Consider the following 18,031-nt stretch of genomic DNA (forward strand, 5'->3'; position numbering starts at 1 on the left):
GAACCTGTGGCAAAGTAAGGGTGGTCTTCGTTCTCTATCTCCCCACTGACAGCTGGGCTGAAGTCAATTCTACAGCCTCCTATACAAAGGTCTGGCTATACAGATTTTGCAGATTGAGATCTCTTGTGAAAGAAGGGGCAAACACTGGCTTTGGAGTCAGATTCTAGCTTCTATCGTACCTTTATGACCCTGGGAAATCCCAGCTGGGCTTTAGTTTCTTTAGCAATAAAATGGGGTAAATGCCAGCATCCCAGGATTCCTCCAATAAGGTTTGATGAGAAACTACTGGTGATCAGGGATAAGAAACTCCAAGTACAACACAGGTGCTCAAATTCTATTCATTCTTCTTCCCTGTTTAGACTGTCTTTCTTTCAAATCAACTTTCTTGCAAGATAATTAACATGCAACAAATTGCACCTATTTTTAATTATAGTTTGATGCAGTTTGACAAGTATAACCCCCTGTGTAACCATGACCACATTCTTGTCTTTTAGCATACTGGATCTGGAAATGGTTTCACCTCCCCCTACTTCCAACCCTGCAAGACCCAAATGAAGAAGGAAACCCACCGCAAGGGGCACTGCATTGCCCTGCCTGCAAGCCTGCACGTGAATAAAACCCGTCTTCCCGTCAGGTGTGGATACACCTACATATCCATAGATGAACTTTTGCGGGAAGTTCAAAACTCTCTGAAATAGATGGGTTCTTTCATTTCCTTCAATGAAGGGAGAAAACTGCCCTTGTGGACCTGGAGTCCCTTGCTCTTCCCTGGCTCTAGTCACGGCTCACCTTGCCCTCTGCCGGGTCTGCCCCCAGCCCCAGCCACTCACCTTTGTGTTCTGCAGCGAGGCCAGCTCCACTGCCTTCTGGGCCAGGGTCAGCAAATTGGCCTCCTGGGATGCCCGGCGCCTCCGTCGGGTGCTCTGGATCACCCCACTCCGTAGCACCTGCCCACAGTCCCCTGTGCCCACTGCCCGCATGCCCTCCTCACCACCCATGGCGGGAGCCTCCCGCTCCCGACCATTGGGTGCCAGTCTCTCCCCGTCGGACAGCAACTGCGACTCCCTCAGCTCCAGTGGGAACCCCAGAGCTTCGGGATGGGGCTGCCCCAGCGGGCCGGGTGGTGGCTGCTGTGGTGCCCAGTGATGTAGGAACAGGTTGCTGGCAGGCTCCTGCCCGGGCTGGGTGCCGGCCCCATCCAGGGCGGTGGAAGGCAAGACGCCCTCCTTAGAGAGGCGGCGGGAACGGCGGGGGAAGGCGATCTGGGCCTGAGGTAGCACAGGCTGCGGGGCCGACTCCTGCAGGAGGGCCTTGCGCAGTTCTGGGTTCATGTCAGGGTTGGGGGGGAAGGAGTAGGGTGCCATGCTGTGGTGGGCCAGGTGGGACTGCCCCAGTGGCCCGGCCGGCTGCAGGCCAAAGTCCTGGGGCTGCTGAGAGGGTGGTGGCTGCTGCATGGAGTAGAAGTTCTCAAAGAGCTGCATCTGGGGCAGGGCCGCCTGCTGCTGCTGCTGCTGCTGCTGCGGTGGCTGCTGCTTCTGGGGCGGGAAGGCCGCGACGGGGTTGGGGGGCGGTGGGCCCTGCTGGAAGACCTGCCGGTTCACCTGGTGGCCGAACGCCAAATGGAAGGACTCCAGGGGCAGCGTCTGGTTTGGGGGCTTCTTGGCCACGTGGAAAGAGTTAAGGGGCGCCTGAGGCCGCCCCACCTCCAGCTGCACCTTGGGCGGCACCATGGGCCGCACAGCGTTTCCGTAGTGGTCCAGTTGCGGCCCCCCTCCCTTCTCTCGCTTCAGAGGCTCTGGGTGGTTGTAGTAGGTAGAGACCCCCATGCCAGGATGAGAGCTCCCCTTGGGTCCGCTGTAGAGGGGCAGGCTGTGGCGGTTCCACGTCGAGTGGGGTGGAGGCTGGCCCGGCTGCTGCTGCCAGCCACTGTCGCTGACACCCCCGCCCCTTCCCCGCTCCGGGCCCCGCCCTGGAGCCATCACGGAGTTGGGCCACTTGACCGAGCCCACCTGCTGGGACAGCATGGTCCGCTCAGACCCGTACACCACAGAGTTGAGTAGGGCCAGGCTGTTGGAAGGGGGCAGTTCCACCGGCTGGGAGTGGGGAGCAGCCCCTGCTGGACCCTCGTGAGCAAAGTAAGGCTCCTCCTTCACTCTGGACTGCGGAGGGGCCGGGGGCTGCTGGGGGGCTTGCAGGGGCTGAGGCTGCTCCTTGGGAGCTGGTTCTTGGTCCCCAAAGAGGCAACGCTTCCGCTTGTTCTGAGACTTGGGCTGGGCCTGGAGGTTCATGGTGTGGCCAGCAGGGGCCCCGGCAGTGAGACCTACTTCACCAGTCGCCCATCCCCTGGGGGATGGTCCTGCTGGAAGCCCGGCCCTAATCCAGCAGCCAGAGGGAGGACCAGCGGAAATGCTGGATGATGCGGTCAGGCACAAGGAGAAAGAACGGCGGGCTCCTCCTTCCTTTCTGCCGAGAGGCTCTCGGGCTCCTCTACTTGCCCCGGGTCATGATGCTCCGCAGGGCCCTGGAGCCTGCAGACAGAAAGAAGAACAGCAACAGTGTCAGCCGCAGCCTCCCAAGGATGCCCCCAGAGGTCAGTATGCGTGTGAGGGGAGGGCCTTGAGGGTCCTGCAGCTCCACTGCCTCCTGGGGACAAGCTCAAGGCCACAGACTGACCATGGCAAGGCAGCAGCCAGGGCCTTGGGAGAGCTACCAGGAGGCAGCAACATCTCCCAGGGTGCTCTGGGACTCTCCCCTAGTCCCACCACCTCACCCTACTGGTTAGTGTTCAAGACGGCTCATTTGGTTGTGTAACCTCCAAACTTGGCACAAAGGCACCTGCCAAGGGGGCAAGCTGGGGCTGAGACCCAGCCGAGCCCCTGCAGTCAAGCTGGGATCAGGGGTGACAAAGGCCATATGGGGTTCCCTTCTCCTCTGAAGCCAGGCCTCAGCCCACTGGGCAGCCAAGCAGGTCCTCTCACATCTCGGTCCAGACAATGGCCTCCCCAACAGAGCCAGCGGGAGTGTTTTTTTCAGCCAGTGCCTCCTCTGACACTCCACGCACATCTCAGACAGGAAATGGAGAAAACAGGAGTCGCTTCCAACTGTGCAGCTACAGGGTCGGGAGCCCCACCAGGCCCTTGCGGAGTTGAGGCCCAAGGCTACACTGCCGTCCCCTGCATGCATATAGGTGAGGCCCCAGAAGGGTGTGTGTGCAGTCCTAACCCCACCCCTGGGAGGAGCTGCTGGGTGGGACTGTGGCAGCCACAGTCTTCCCCAAAGGAGCAGGGAACCTGTTTGGCAACCTGCGCTGGCAGGAGACAGGATGCAGCCCAGTAGCTGGTCAGTCCCCACCCACCCTCTTCCACTGCCAAACAGCTCCTGGCATCTTGAGCAAAGAACAGCATAGCTGTGATACTGAGGGGAGGTGGATTTCTAGAACACAAGTCCTGAAGGCTTCTCCCTGACAAGGCATGACCAACATGCTCCCAGTGTTCCTATGTTTGCTTTGTAGCTTGATTTAAAAGCAACAACAGCATTGAAACATGTATAATATCCTATATGAAACAAATCGCCAGCCCAGGATCAATGCATGATACAGGATGCTTGGGGCCGGTGCACTGGGATGACCTAGAGGGATGGTATGGGGAGGGAGGTGAGGGGGGGGTTCAGGATGGGGAACACATGTACACCCGTGGCAGACTCATGCTGATGTATGGCAAAACCAATACAATATTGTAAAGTAAAAAAAATAAAAGCAACAACAAACAACACAGTCCATTCTTTTTATCCTGCTACTGAAGAGAAGGCATCCAGACCAGTATTTTATAATTTAGGTATGTTTTTATTACTTGCATGCAAGTTATAACTTACACCTAGACTGTGCATATATTTTTGAAGGCTTTTTCTTTCTTCGGAGAGGGTTGGTTTCATTTTTTTGTTGTTTTGTTTGCCTCTCTGGGAAGTTGGTGAGGGTGAGAGCTACATGGCCCACCTCTTGCCCACGCTAAGATTCAGATCCAGAGTCACTTAAGTCTAGAAGGAAGGGGAGGGGAGGGAGCTCGGGAAGCACCCCCTCCCCCGCCCCGCCCGGCCCCCGCCAAGAATACATCTGCAGGTCCTGGCTGACCTCGGCATCAGAACCTAGACGCCCCAGGTCACCGTGAGCAGCCTGGGGAGTTCTCAGGAAACCAGCCGAGGGGCGCAGAGGCGGGCTGGCTGGGCTAGGGGCAGGCTCCCGCGTGAAGCCCTGGCTACACCCAGCGACGGCCCAGGCCGCGGAGAGGCGGCAGTGCTATCGCTCCTCTGCAGGCTTCCGCAGCTCCCTTCCCCTCCCAGAGCGGCTGTGACTCACTCCAGCCCCCCTGCTGCCTTTCACTTTCACCCAGCACCCAGAAGGGGAGGAACTTCCTCCTCCATTTCCTTCCCCAGCTCCCGGCCCTGCTGTGACTGAGAGCGGCTCTCCGAGCGGCATCCCCTTTGTCTCGTGTGTGTAAGCTGGGGGAGGGCGAGAGTCACCCTGGCGCCCCCTCACCCACCCCCCTGCCACACCCCGGGAGGATTTGGGAGGCCGCGAGCGCCGAGGCCACAGAAACCACCTTCTAAACAAACTCCTTTCTCTTGCTTTTAAACTCTCACGCCCTGACAGCCAAGCCAACACATAGAGCAGAGAGAGACCCAAAAGCCAGCCCCCAGACCGAAAACAAGCCTGGGCGCCAGGGTGAAGCTGCAGGGTGGGACTGTCCCGGCCACAGGAGTTGGCTCCGCCTCTCCAATCAGAATGAAGCACTACAAGACAGAGGAAGGAAGGACATGCTGTGTGTGTGTGTGTGTGTGTGCACGCACATGTGTGCGTGTACATGTGAGTGTGTGTGTGTACATGTGAGTGTGTGTGTAAGGGGGGGTACGAGGGGGAGTTGGTAGGTCCACGTGCCTCCAGGGAGCAGGGACCCTCCCCTCCCGTGACAGAGCAGACACACAACACCCCCCACCCCATCCCAGCCCTACAGCCTGGTGAGCCGCAGCACAGGCTTGGGGCTTGGAGGAAGGGAAAGCCCACGTGGCCCATGGGCCCGGGTGCACGTGCGAGTGTGTGCCTGATGGAGGTGCCCAGGCACGGCCGCTCAGTGCAGAGGGGTTGGGGTTGGGGTTGGGGAGGTCAGGGCGGAGTCTGAGAAAGGGCATCCGAGGCAGGGCTGCTTCTGCTCCAGTCCCACGCTGGCTCAGCCACAGATGTTTGGTCAGGCCTGGTCTGCCACCCACCCTCTACCCTGCCCATCAGGGAGGGCCTTGGCTCCTCACACCGCAGCAGGTTTCCAAAGCTGCTGGGCCAGGGACTGGTTGAGAAAAAAATCAAAGGGGCCAACTCTGGGGAGGCTGAAGCTTCTGCACCCCCCACTGGAACACTGCTAATAATGCTAAGAGCACAGATACCCAAGCTTGTGACCCTCAAAAAAAGATCATTGTCCGGGGGGATGGAGAAAAGAGTGGAAGACACCTGAGAAGCCCGGAGGAAGGAGGGGAAGACACACCAAGACAGCAGGGCAAGAAGTAGTAGTGGCGGCAGTAGTCAGTATTTATAATAATAAGAACGAGAGTGCACCGTGCCAGGCAGATCCTAAGTACTCTGCACATGTTTAATTCCCACAACAGCTTTATAAAGCAGCATGAAGCCAAAGCATGAAGCCCTGTTATTTAAACCTCTAATTTACAGGTGAGTTAGGCTCTGAAGGGCTAAATAACTTGCCAAAGGTCACACGGTAATGATCCTGCAGAGCCAGGGCTTGAACTCCAAGACCAAGCTCTCATTTCTCATTCCTAAGACATGCCGGGCTGGGCTTCCCTCATAACACTTGGTAAATCATCTGCCTGCAATGCAGGAGACGCAGGTTCAATTCCTGGGTTGGGAAGATCCCCTGGAGAAGGAAGTGGCAATCCACTCCAATATTCTTGCCTGGAGAATCCCATGGACAGAGAGGAGTCTGGCAGGCTACAGTCCATGGGATCACAAGAGTTGGACATGACTTAGTGACTACCACCACCAAGGCATACTGCTAAGACACCAGGGCCCTCTTTGCATACCACCCTCCCAGAGCACAGCAAGAATTGTCTGGGCACAGATCTCCCTCCTCATTGGTGCTGGGAAGCCCCTTAACTGAACAGCTGGCGGGGTAAACCTCTATTTTGCCCTAGTACAGCTGAGGCCCTCAGACCTGCAGGAAGAGAAGGAAGGTGGGGTGGAGGGGCCCACACCACAGAGACACCAGCAGCCGTGGGAGGTCCACCCACAGGGAGGACCTGAGACTGTGCTGGTCACTTCCACTTCACTCTCAGAGCTGGACCCTCCAGCCCCTGCAAGCCCACCCCTGCCTCAGTTCTGGGGGCTACTGCAGGGGCTTCCAGCTCTGAGCCCACTCATACCTCACAGCCTGCAGCTCTGCCCAGGCCCAAGCCACATCCTCCCATTTCTTGGGCCCCAGCCCTCCTCCTCTGTCCCTCTGGTGGAAGTCAGCCTGGCCTTCCTCACAGTGAGGGAGACATAGGGAGCCATCCTTTCTGAAGGTTCCCACCCGATGCAACCCTGAGGTTGCAGGGAACAAGGTATAAGAAGGAACTCCTGCAGGCAGCTCACCCTTGGGACCAGCTGCAGGGCCTCTGACAAACGGATGCAGAAACACGGCAAAAGGAAACCCACAGACATCATGGGGCCCCAGACACTCACACCCACTCTATCAGTCTGTTTGACTGTCTGTCAAGGCTCTATGTGCTCTTGCCTTCCTCCGGGAGCCTCGCTGCTACAACCAGTCCCTGACCACACCACAGACAGCCCTGGGCAGAAGACACAGCCAGCACCTGATCTCAACAGCCAGGGACCTCTGGGGCTTTCAGGAGGACCTACGGTGAGAAACACTTTCTCTCTACAGAGGAAAGCAGTGTGCACAAAGAAAAGAAAACAGCGCTGAACCTACACGTGTTCTGCGGACACATGAGGGAAGGTGCCGAAAAGGCTCTTGGGTGTTTTGCACTGGTGGTGACACCATGCTCTCCAAGGACGGCAACTCGAACACACACTGCTCCCCACGTGCCATCAGCAGCCCAGCTGCATGTGGACATTGACTGGGAGAGGCCAGTGAGCCCTCAATGGCCATGGGGCTAGGCCATGGCCACTAAGGGGACAACCCTCAAGCTTGGGGCATTCGGTGCAGTCTTCAGAGAGCCGAGATTGCTATGAGTCAAAGTTACAGAGGCCGGGAAAGGGGTGCCCAGCCCAGTCCCAGTGGCCTTGGGGCCTCAGCTCTGGCCTGGGGATGATGGAAGGATCCCTCCACCTCAGGATGCTAATGCTCCAAGTTCCTGCTCTTACCTCTGCCACCTCTGGCCCCACAAACTCAGCACCAGGAAGAAGGGGAGTCAGAGCTCATGCATCTCCAACATGAGGCAAACAAACCTAAATAAGGCACCCAACAAGGACCCAGATCCCTAGGCCAGCCAGCTCCATATCTAGCTATCTTAGGACAAAGTCTAAACTCCCTACCCGGCCCACAAGTCCCTGCAGACTTGGGCTTCTGCCATTTGTGTCAACACTCCATGCTGGAACCATCATTCAGAGTGGCTCCTGCTCCAAAACGTTGTTCCCACTTTGTTCCAGGTCTCTGACCAGGCGGTTCCCCTGCCCACTACACCTTTCCACCCTTTTCATCTGACCAAGTGCTGCTCATCCTGCAGGTCTGATAGACACTGCTTCCTCTGGGAAGTCTTCCCTCATCCCAAGTCGGAGCCAGGGGCTATACTCTGAGCCCATAATACCTCCTAAACGCCAAGGCTGGGCTCAGCCCACTGAATTCCAGATGCCTATTTCTTTGTCCCCCAGCAGACAACAAGCTCCAGGGAGCCAGAGTCAACAGATCATTGTACTTTGGTTCTCGGCTTGTACCTGCCTCTTAGGTTGCTCATTCAAGACTGCGCCCAAAGTGAGTCAGAGCCCTGCCTGGGCAGAGCCACTGTTCATGCCAGTGTGTCCACCCTGGGCTCCTGCCCAGCTCTGACTTCCAGTCCCTCTCTCTGATGTACATCAGAGCTCCTGAGCACATCACCCTGCGATGAAGTAAAGTCCAGCCTTATAACTCCATCAGTGGCCCCAGACCCCATCAACTAAGCTGAACACAAATCCTTTTCCAACTGTGGGCACCTAAGCTACTTGTCCCCTGACTCTCACTCACTGCCCCACATGCAGGTCAGGACGACTGAGAAAGTGCTAGCCCCCCACTGTTGTCCCTGGCCCATTCTTTTTTCCTGCAAGGCTTCCCACTCTTGCCTAGACCAAGACCAGGGACATGAGCCTGTGGATCTGTTTACCTCGTGTCCTGACATGGCTGGGCAGAGCCAATGTGTCTGGCTATGATGCCCAGGGCAGTGACAACAGGCCCTTTCCAGAGGAGCCTGGCATGGCCCAGCTGGCCCTTCAGCCCAGGCTCATATCCTGAAAAGTTCTCGCTCAGATATTCTGGGCCCATTGGCTGCAGGCAGACTGGGCAAATGGCCTGCAGCTGCCATCGTGGGCCAGCTAGAGTTGCCCAGGCCCTAGGTAGACCTTGCCTCTGGGCACAGTGTAATCATTTGCAGTGCTGTGTGCCCGTCTCTAACTGGAAGTTCACACCCAGGCTGAAGGGCCCCATTTTTCCAAGCCACTGGACACACAAGTCCTGTTCTCAGGAGGCATGCAAAACCAATAAGGAAGGAGACGCCAGCCACAGAGATGAGGACCTGCCTCCCACAAGTGTCAGTTCCCCTAGGGGTGTGAGAGAGCAGACCCATGATCTGCCTGTTCCCAGCCCAGAGAGAGTCCTCAGATTATCACTTCTCCAGACTGAACCTCAGCCTTGAAATGCAGAGGCCAGGCTGACAGGCCACCGTGTCACGACTCCCAGGGGTCCCAGTCATCAAGCTGGACAGGCTCAGAGGCTTGGCCAGAGTTCGAGATGCCTGCAGTTTGAGCTTGGACTGTAACAATGCCAATACGGAGATGCTTTTAAAGGGATACAAGTGAGAGGAAATCCTCTGTCATGGGAGGCACCTGCTATGGGGCTCCATTCAGGCATCTCCCTTTATCGTCCCCTCCCCTTCTGCCCCCACAAACACCCCCAGGATGTCTGAGAAAGTCGGGACACTCAGATCCGTTTTACAGCAGGGAAGCTGAGGCAGAGAGAAAACTTCAAGGTCGAGGCAGAGCCTGGAAAGGACTGAGCTCCTGGTCCAGCTTTTGTCCACACTCGGGGTGGGGGGACTGGCCTGCTTCCCTCCTGGACAAGGGCCACCAAGGACCACAGGCAGCTCAGGAAATCCCCTTCTACAGCACTCGGGACTTCCGGGGAGGGGGGGCAGACGGGGGAAAGTGGAAGCTGGCAGGCTTGGGCTGTCTCCAGAAGAGACAAAGCAAGTGTCCCTGCAGCCAGCCCTTCAGTGACTGAGCCTCTGGAGAGGGCTTCATGGGGACTTCACAACTGTCTCTAGGCCCTACAGGGTTCACGCCACCAGAGGCTGCTCCAGCTCCACCCTCCCCTTCTGGAAGCGCCTGGCTCCTCTTCTGGAAGGGCCTTGCTTGCTGGCAGGTCTAGGGCAGGGCTCCCTGGAGTCTGTGCCTGAGCCCCAGTGCCAGATTCTGCCCCAGACTAACATACAGAGAAGGCCACTCGCAGGGACCTCCCTCATCGTGGCCCTGCCCTGCCTGCTCCCCCTCTCTTTCACACACACACCCTTCTGTAGCCCTGCAGGCCTGCCCATGGCCCCTTCATTCACTCAACAAGCATTTGGTGAAAACTGGCTATAAGCCAGGCTCTGAGGAGACACAGGAGATGAGGTACAGTCCCTACCCACACAGAGCTACCAGTGGAGTGGGGGAGAAGAACAGAAACACAAATAAATTATAATGCAAGGTAGCCTGTCCTGGGGCTCGAGATACATGCAGGGAATAGGTGACCCTGGGAAGAATTCCCTGTGTTCGAACCTTGGCTGGAGCAGTTCACTCTGCCTGGAAGCCCTGCTGCCACCGGCCTCCCTTCAAAGCCTACCTCCTCCAGGCAGCCCTCCAGCACACACTGTTCTCACCCTTTCTGAATCTGCGTGCTTTTACTCGGTGTTAACCACGAGTCCACAAGGCTTCTTCAGTTCCCTTCTGTTTCTGCAGCAAGGCTGGGAGAAGCAGGGCCTGGAGGCAACGTGGCCCAATGGAGAAGAAACGGTGAACTGGTTGTCAGGTAACCATGTCTGGTCTAGAACCCACCACTCATTGGTTTCTTCTGCCTTTGAGGAATTTAGGAGCGAGGGAGAGGGGACCAAGGCCTGTATCCAGGAATCACTTTTGTGACAAGCAAAGCCACAATACAGAGTAGCCACTAGCTCTGCTCATGTGTCCAGTGAGTGTGAGTATTGCTTACTTGTACAACCACTTATTCCTACCTGAGAAAGGAGAAAAGGTTAGCTCTGGAAAGTAACTTCTACCAGGCCACAGCCTGAGGTCCCAAGGGAAGAGCCAGGATTCTAACCCAAGCCTGCCATCAGGTCTCTGTCACACTCTGTTGTCGGCGCTGAGCAGTGGTTCTCAAACCACTGAGAGATCGGTTCATGGGTCTGGTAACTGGGTACAGGCTCCAGGTGGGGAAATCTGCAGTGCTTCCTGAGCAGCCCAGGGGGTGCCCGGGAGCTGGAGCAGAGGAAAGGCTAGAGGTCAGATCCTGGCCCAGGGCAGTTTGCAAGTACCTACTGCTTCTCACTCCCCTGGGAGCCACCAGCCAGGTCACCGTACCCTGCCCAGGAGGCATGAGGGGTCCCAGGAGCCGTAGGGCTGACTGTGGCTCTTACAGGGCCTAAGCCCCACCTGAGCTTTTACTACCTGGCAGACACTGTGCTGAGCACACCGTAGGCAACATCTTATTTAACCCTTACTCTTCTTTGTCCCATTTTACAGGTCTGGAATGATATCTATTTAACACAAAAGAAAATATTAATAGAGTAATAGAGGAACAACAAAAAAAGACATCAGACATGGTAATCAAACAGCAAAAATGGCAGACATATAATCTAATCTTTTCAATAATTATTTTAAAGGTAAACAGACTAAACACCCCAATTAAAAGGCACAGATTGGGGAAATAGAATAAAAACAAAACAAAACCATGATCCAACTGTTAACAAGAGACACACACTTTATATTCAAAGACACAAATAGGTTGAAAGTAAAAGGAAGGGGAAAAAAGTATACCATGCTAACAGTAACCAAAAGAGAGCTGGAATGGTTCAGCTAATATTAGACAAAAGTTTTAAGACAAAAACTCTTAGAGACAAAGGAGAATGTTTCATAATAATAAAAGTGTCTATCCATCAACAGGATATTACAAACGTATTTGTACCTAACAACCGGGCCCCCAAAACACATGAAGCAAAAACTTTCAAAACTGAATGGGAAAACAGACAATTCAACAATAATATTTGGAGCCTTCACTTTCAAGAGTGGATAGAACAAATAAACAAAAGATCAACAAGGAAACAGAAGACTTGAACACTATAAAGCAAACAGACCTAACAGATATCCATAGAACATTTCACCCAACAACAGGAGAATACATATTCTTCTCAAGGGGACACAGAGTATTCTCCTGGAAGGATCATAAATTAGGCCATGAAACAAGCCTCAATGAATCTGAAAGGGCTGAAGTCATACAAAGTGTGTTCTCCAATTGAAATGAGATAAAATCAGAAACCAAAAATAGAAGGAAATTTGGGGAATTTACAGGAAATGAAGGTTAGAAGTAACTTGTCAAGTTCTCACAGCTCAGAAAGGCCACCCCCTTACTGAGACCATATTCCCCACACCTTCTGCACAGCCCTAGGAAGCCACAGATCTCAGCCTTTTGCAAATGCCTGGGTAGCCCCTCTCCCAGCCACCACCCCAGACACACACTGAAACTGACCCCAGCCCCAAGCTTGATCCCAGAATCAAAACAAGCTGGGGAGGGAGAGCCCTTTAGGGCTATTACAGCTTGTTAACCAGACCCCTTCTCCCTGGGAAAATGGTCACAAGCAAATATTTCACTCCCCCAGCCAATCTACCAAATGTCCAAAAGACAGATCTTTCCCCGAAAGAAGGACGCTAACATTTACCGAGGACTTCCCCCATGCCAGGCAGCTGACATATCCTAATTTACAAACACAGTCTCCCTACCCAGGCATCTCCTCATTGTCCCCATGCTACAGAAGGAAACTGAGGCTCGGTTATTAAGGTGGCAGAAGCAAGATTCAAAATCTTGTCATCCGCCTTTAAAGTCCCTGGTCTTTTCATCATAATTCCAGGTAAAAGTCTCAAATCGTGTTGTGGGCTTCAGAAGGAATGCTACACATGAGAACCCCACAAAGCCAGCTGTAGACCCTCCACTTTCTCATGTTTCCTCATAGAACTGCTGCTTTTCCTAGGGCCATTTCCAAGTAGAACATAGTATATAAGACTCCCTCCCAAAAAATAATCCCAGCCCCGGTCTGCAGGAACAGTCTCCCTCAAAAAATAATCCCAGCCCCGGTCTGCAGGAACAGTCTCCCTCAAAAAATAATCCCAGCCCCGGTCTGCAGGAACAGTCTCCCTCAAAAAATAATCCCAGCCCCGGTCTGCAGGAATAGTCTCCCTCAAAATCACGAGCATCTCAAGACCCTCTTCGAAGTTAGGAGAGCCCATAGTGCTTTGAGGTGGGAGGACTATGGGGATGAGTTGGGAGCTGCAGAGTCAGCAAGATCACCCTCTGGATTAAGGGTCTCCACACCACATGGAGAAAGGTGGCTTGTGCCTCTCTTCAGAGCCAACCACCAAAGCAGAGCAACAGCGGGGGAAGCTAAACAGATTTCAAATCTCAAGAGATGTCACAGTTCACTCGATTCAATTCCACAAAGAGCCCAGAAAAGGAAAGAAACTTGCCTGCAGATACACAGCCCGGACCAAGAATCAAGGACGCCAATAACAATACTTCATGCCACCATTTAGGAGGCCCCACCTTTTGGCAAGATATGAGGCAGGGCTTGGAGCCCAACATCGCAAAAATAAGGTTTCTATTTCACCATCATCACTACCTCCGACATTTCTAGAGGGCACTACTGTGTGCCAAGCATGGTGCTGAGCACCCTACACCCAGGAGCCCGTTAAATCCTCAAGATAAGGTGGGTATGACGACACTCTCCCTTCTCAGAGAGGCACCTGAAGAGCTGAGGTCACAGCAGTACAGAGGCTACGCCAGGACTGGAACCCAGAGCCCCGTCTGCAGGGCCGCAGGCTCAGTCTCCTGCTGGGGTGCGCCTCAGGCTCTTTGGGATGGATGGCAGCAGCCTCTGGGCTGTTTCCATCTTCTCCCTGGCTTCAGCTGGCCTGAAAACTGCTGTCATGTCCTGGAAGTGTGGCTGGTCAGGGAAGGTGAGTGAGCGAGGCCTGGGAGGCAAGTGGCTTTTGAAGATGAAGATTCTACTACTACTGGTGATTACCATCACTGGGCCAACTTGTAAAGCTCAACATCTTCAGTTTAAGAGGAAGCCACATCCCTCCCACACACTCCAGCCCCACACCCACGATCGGCCAACAGCTCTTTAAAAATAAAGCCGTGACTTGCCTCAAATCCCCATGGGGGCCTGGGGTTCCTGCCCCCTCCCTCTGGCACCCTGAAATCTGGGTCAAGTCAGTCCATGCTTGGGTTCCTTACTAGTGCCAATGGCCCCCACCCAGGGCGCCGAGCATCAGCCCCGGCACCTCTCTGCATGGGACTCTCAGAAGGGTTTCTTTGCAAGAAGTGAAATCTCCAAATAAAGATTGTTCACCGTGCATCCTGAGTAAAGGAGACAGATGCTCAAGGCCACCCCAAAAACCATTGGTCCGAATCTTGATTTCATGGCTGATGGGACTGAAATCCCAAGAGGTAACGTGACTTGGCCAAGAACACACAGTCAGGATCCCCAGGGGATGTTCCCAGACTCAGTGCTCTCTCAGACCTGCCACTGCAGCCTCTCCTTCTTGGGAGGAAGGGGAGGCGGGTGTCTAGGTGTGTATCTTCATCGGCCCTGCTTATCCCGCCTGGCCCACCCTAGAAGGAACCAACACCTACCTGATGGCCTGGTGCGGGGGAGGGAAGGGAGTTTTGTTTTTTTTTTTAGGGGGCACCCTGCTGGTTTGGAGGATAAGAATGGGGACAATATGCAATATGGCTCTCCAGTACCTGTCAGTGATCAAGAAGCACAAAACCTTGCTGCCAGCAAGCATGCGGGCTCTCAGCATGGCTGCCCGGGGCCTCCCAGATGGGCTGCAGAGCAGGCACATGCCTCACTCGTCCAGCCGTCCAGTCAGTGTCATGGCCTTTCCCAGCCCCCGGTCAAGATGCAGGGCCTCTGCCAAAAGCTCACACATTCCTTGCGTTTCTCCGGGTCTCTGAGCAGCTGCTGCAGGCCCTTTTCTCCTGTGTTGATTTATTCTTTATTGTTCCTGAAATACACCCAGAGGCCTTTGGCACCCAGCACCGGCAGAGCATCCAGCCCAAGGCTCAAGTACACACCAACCGGGCTCTCTGGGACCTGGGCCAAGTCAGCTGGAACGATATAGCCAGGAAGGGGGGCCCAAGATCCCACCTAACCCCAACCTGTGGCCCCAGAGCTGTTCTCAGGACAAACAGTGGCTGGGATATTTGGGGAGGAGGAGATGCTTAGAAGGTCTCTGGGAGGCCTAAACTTACTTTCCACTCCTCTCATGCATGAGTGACTTCCCAGCAATCCACCACTGCCCACCCACCCCCAACACACACACAAACACACACAGAGCTGATCCCTATGTGTCTATCGACCTCCGCAGCAGGGCCTGGTGGCTCAGGCTGGGCTTCCGGCTGGCCTGTAAAGTTCAGAGAGAGAGGCCTCAGAGGGGTCTTCCCCACCCTTCCCTGCCCAAAATATTTCCCCTATCAGCCAGTCTAATGGTGCCTGAATTCCTACCATCAACACTTCATTCCAAGGGTCAAAGCATTGTTCCCTGTGCACGTGAAAACAACCAGGAGAGGTGTGGGAGCTGCCTGATAAAAAGACAGGGCTTTGGGGTCAAACAGAAAGTGTCCCAGCTTCTCCAATCACCTGCCTCTCTGTGGGCCTCAGTTTCCCTACCAGTAAATGGGCATAATATCTTTACCATGTATTACTGTAGGATTAAATGAGGGTTTTATATATATATGTATATATATGAAGTGTCTGGCACAAAGTAAGAGCTCAATAAGTATGAATTCATTCGCCCTTGCTGGGCAGGGGCAGATCATTCATGATTCATCTTCAACACCTGGAGGGCAACAAAATGGCCTGACCCTTCCAGTTCCCCAGTCAGCTGAGAGCAGGACTGGCCAGGCAGAAGAGGAGGGGGACCAGGAGTCCTGGCAACAGCGCGGGGCTCTGCAGGCGTCTGGCCCAGGCGCCTAGGGGGAGCACTCAGCACAGGCCTCCCCAGACTTCCCCAGCTGTGTCAACAGGGCCCGCAGGGACACAGTGGGACAAGAGCCCCTGGATGACACCTGGCAGGGCTTCCAAGCACGTAATAGTGCCTCCACTCTCCTGGGCTCCCTCTCAAAGCAATAAAAGGGAAAGTGCCATCACCTGAGGGAGTCTTGGGAGGGGGGTGCAGTCAGCCACAGACAGTCTGGGCACGGAAGCCGGAGGCCCTTGGGGCCTGCAGGGAGCAAGGAGGCCTGCCCCAAGGCCACCACAGTGAGTGTCCCACAAGTAGAAGTGCCCGCCTGGTTATTTTTGGCAGCTCTTCTGCCCAAAGCCAGCAAGGAAAGGCAGCTGCTAGCAACATGGAAGGGCTGTTTATGCTCAAGTGTGCAAGCGCTGAGCAGGGATTAAAAAGAGCAGCAGCAGCCACCTAGCAGAAGGGCCTCTGCCCATGTCTTCCTCTCCTGACTGTCCTGTTCCGGCCAATCTGCATGCTGCAGAGCGCACAGAGCGTGGGTACTTCTGCTTTCAGTCAGATCCAGTCTCCCAACCGCAAAACTCACTCACACATACACACACAGACAAATAAATAACTATGGAGCCAGCCGAAGACGGGGCCACACCCAGGAGCCGAGACAGTATTCCTCTGGGCTCTTCCTGCACTGAAGCGGCCCTTCCCCATTTCTAAACTGGGAGGGGCAGGGTAGTGGACCAGGGACAGGACACAGGAGCCTATCCCCCTTCCTAAAGCGAAAGTGGGGACAGTCCGTGGAACCTCAAGGAACTCGCTGCTTTCCAGCTTCCCTCTCTGAACATGAAGGACTGTCTCAAAGTGTTTTTCCAGCTCTGGGATGACTCCTGGAAGCTGGGGAGCCCAGAACAATGATCCAGGGCTGGCTGGGGGGGTCAGACAGAGCCAGGTCAGGTAGGAAAAAGGATCCGAGGCCAGCCAGGTGTGCCCCATGAGCTGCCAGCAGGCTGGGAAGAAGAGGAGAAGGTGGAGGAAAAGCGGGAGGAAGGCAGAGGGAGGCCAGCCCACACGCACTCTTGGGACTCTGAGTTATTACTCTGACTGTTTCTAAGCTCCTTTCTGAGCTCCAGGGCCTTCCCCTCCAAACAGCTGGCAAATTCTGGCAACAGAAGGCTGGCTTAGGGCCTCTGTCCACCCGGGTGCTGGAAAAAGCTAGGAATCGAAATCCCTCACCATTTGCCTTTCTCTCTTGACCCCACCTCCCCGGAGGAGATAGGTGGCCTTCCAGAGGGAAACCTCTTCTGGCTGCAAGCCTATTTATTGTACTTCCCTCTCTCCAAGCTTAGACCTGGACAAACCTGCCCTGGCTGCTCCCCTCCTCCGTTCCTGAGACTCCTGGAGAAAGAAGCATTGCCTAGAAAAAAATAGCTCTCACCGCGAGCTCCCTGTGGCTGGAGAGAAAGGCAGAGGGTACAGGGAGCGCCTTCCGCCTGGCCATAGTACCAGGCTCTATTCCAGGAAGAGCACAATCAACAACCACTGCCAGGGACGCCTCCGGCCTCCAGCTCCCTGTCCTCCCCACCCGTCCCCGAAAACCACACCTAGCAAGTCCAGTCCCTCAGGAAGCCCCCGACCCTCACCCCTGCAGAACCCCAGCTCTCTTCCCACACGTGGCAACTTTCTTCTTATATAATAATACCTTGGTGGCCCTCCCACACATACCCTCCCACTCTGCCTCTGCTACTTCAATTGCTGAAAGACCCAAGGCACTCTTAGGAGCAACTCCCACCCCAGGCTCCACCCCAAACCTCCACTGAGGTCACACTGAGAGGCTTCAGGTGAAGCAAAGACAAGGGGACTTTTTCCCTGACTGAGAAAGCAGCCTTCCTCCCACCCAAGTGAGCAGTTCAGCCTGAGGCCTGGGCGTGTAGGTTCCTGAGAGCAGTCTGATCTCTGGGAAGTTGAGCCCTTAACCATCGGCTGCAGGAACACAACCCCTTGCAAAAGGACCCAGGCAGCAGGGTCTGGGCTGGTCTAGGCAGGAGTGTATCATGCAGTTCCGCCCAAGGCTTAGGAAATTCGAACAGGAGTTTTATTTCCACAAGCCCCAGTGGCCTGGAATCTGGGCACCCTCCTATCACAAGCAGCACACCTTTCCTATCCCCCTCCCTGGAAAGAGCAAAAGGCACACAGGAGCTGGCTGCGGGAGGAAGTGGTGAGATGCTAGCTGTCATCTGTTGAGTACCTGCTACAGGTCAGTCACTTTGCATGCATGATCTTGTTCAACCTTCACAGCAACCCCATGAGGAATTATTATTCTCCCTATTTTATAGGTGGGGAAACTGAGGTCCAGGAAGGTAATCAACGCTGAGCCACACGGCAAGCAGGGAAGCTGAAGAACAAACCCAGGTCGGCCGGGGCCTCGTTCACTTGTGCCTTCCAGGCTTCCTTCAGAATCACTGTCCAGCTACTGTCCACACGCCATCCAGGAGTGGTGCTCGGAGTGTGGGGACGGAAGTAGGTGTGGACAAGTTTTGCCTGATGGCTCTGGAATCTGAACTGCTACTGCCCTGCTAA

At 54.9% G+C, this 18,031-nt stretch overlaps 1 protein-coding gene across 2 annotated transcripts in view; it reads right to left on the reverse strand.

Annotated features, from left to right (window-relative positions):
- Positions 1–18,031, reverse strand: part of MIDEAS (mitotic deacetylase associated SANT domain protein) — a 68,604-nt gene that overhangs the window by 19,376 nt on the left and 31,197 nt on the right. For both annotated transcript variants that reach the window (XM_069597021.1, XM_069597023.1), the window contains exon 2: positions 831–2,528. In XM_069597021.1, the coding sequence (XP_069453122.1) occupies positions 831–2,288 (1,458 nt within the window). In that variant the 5' untranslated portion in view covers positions 2,289–2,528. The remainder of the gene's footprint in view (positions 1–830; positions 2,529–18,031) is intronic.

Source organism: Ovis canadensis, chromosome 7 (assembly GCF_042477335.2).
Source record: "Ovis canadensis isolate MfBH-ARS-UI-01 breed Bighorn chromosome 7, ARS-UI_OviCan_v2, whole genome shotgun sequence".
Taxonomy (NCBI): domain Eukaryota; kingdom Metazoa; phylum Chordata; class Mammalia; order Artiodactyla; family Bovidae; genus Ovis; species Ovis canadensis.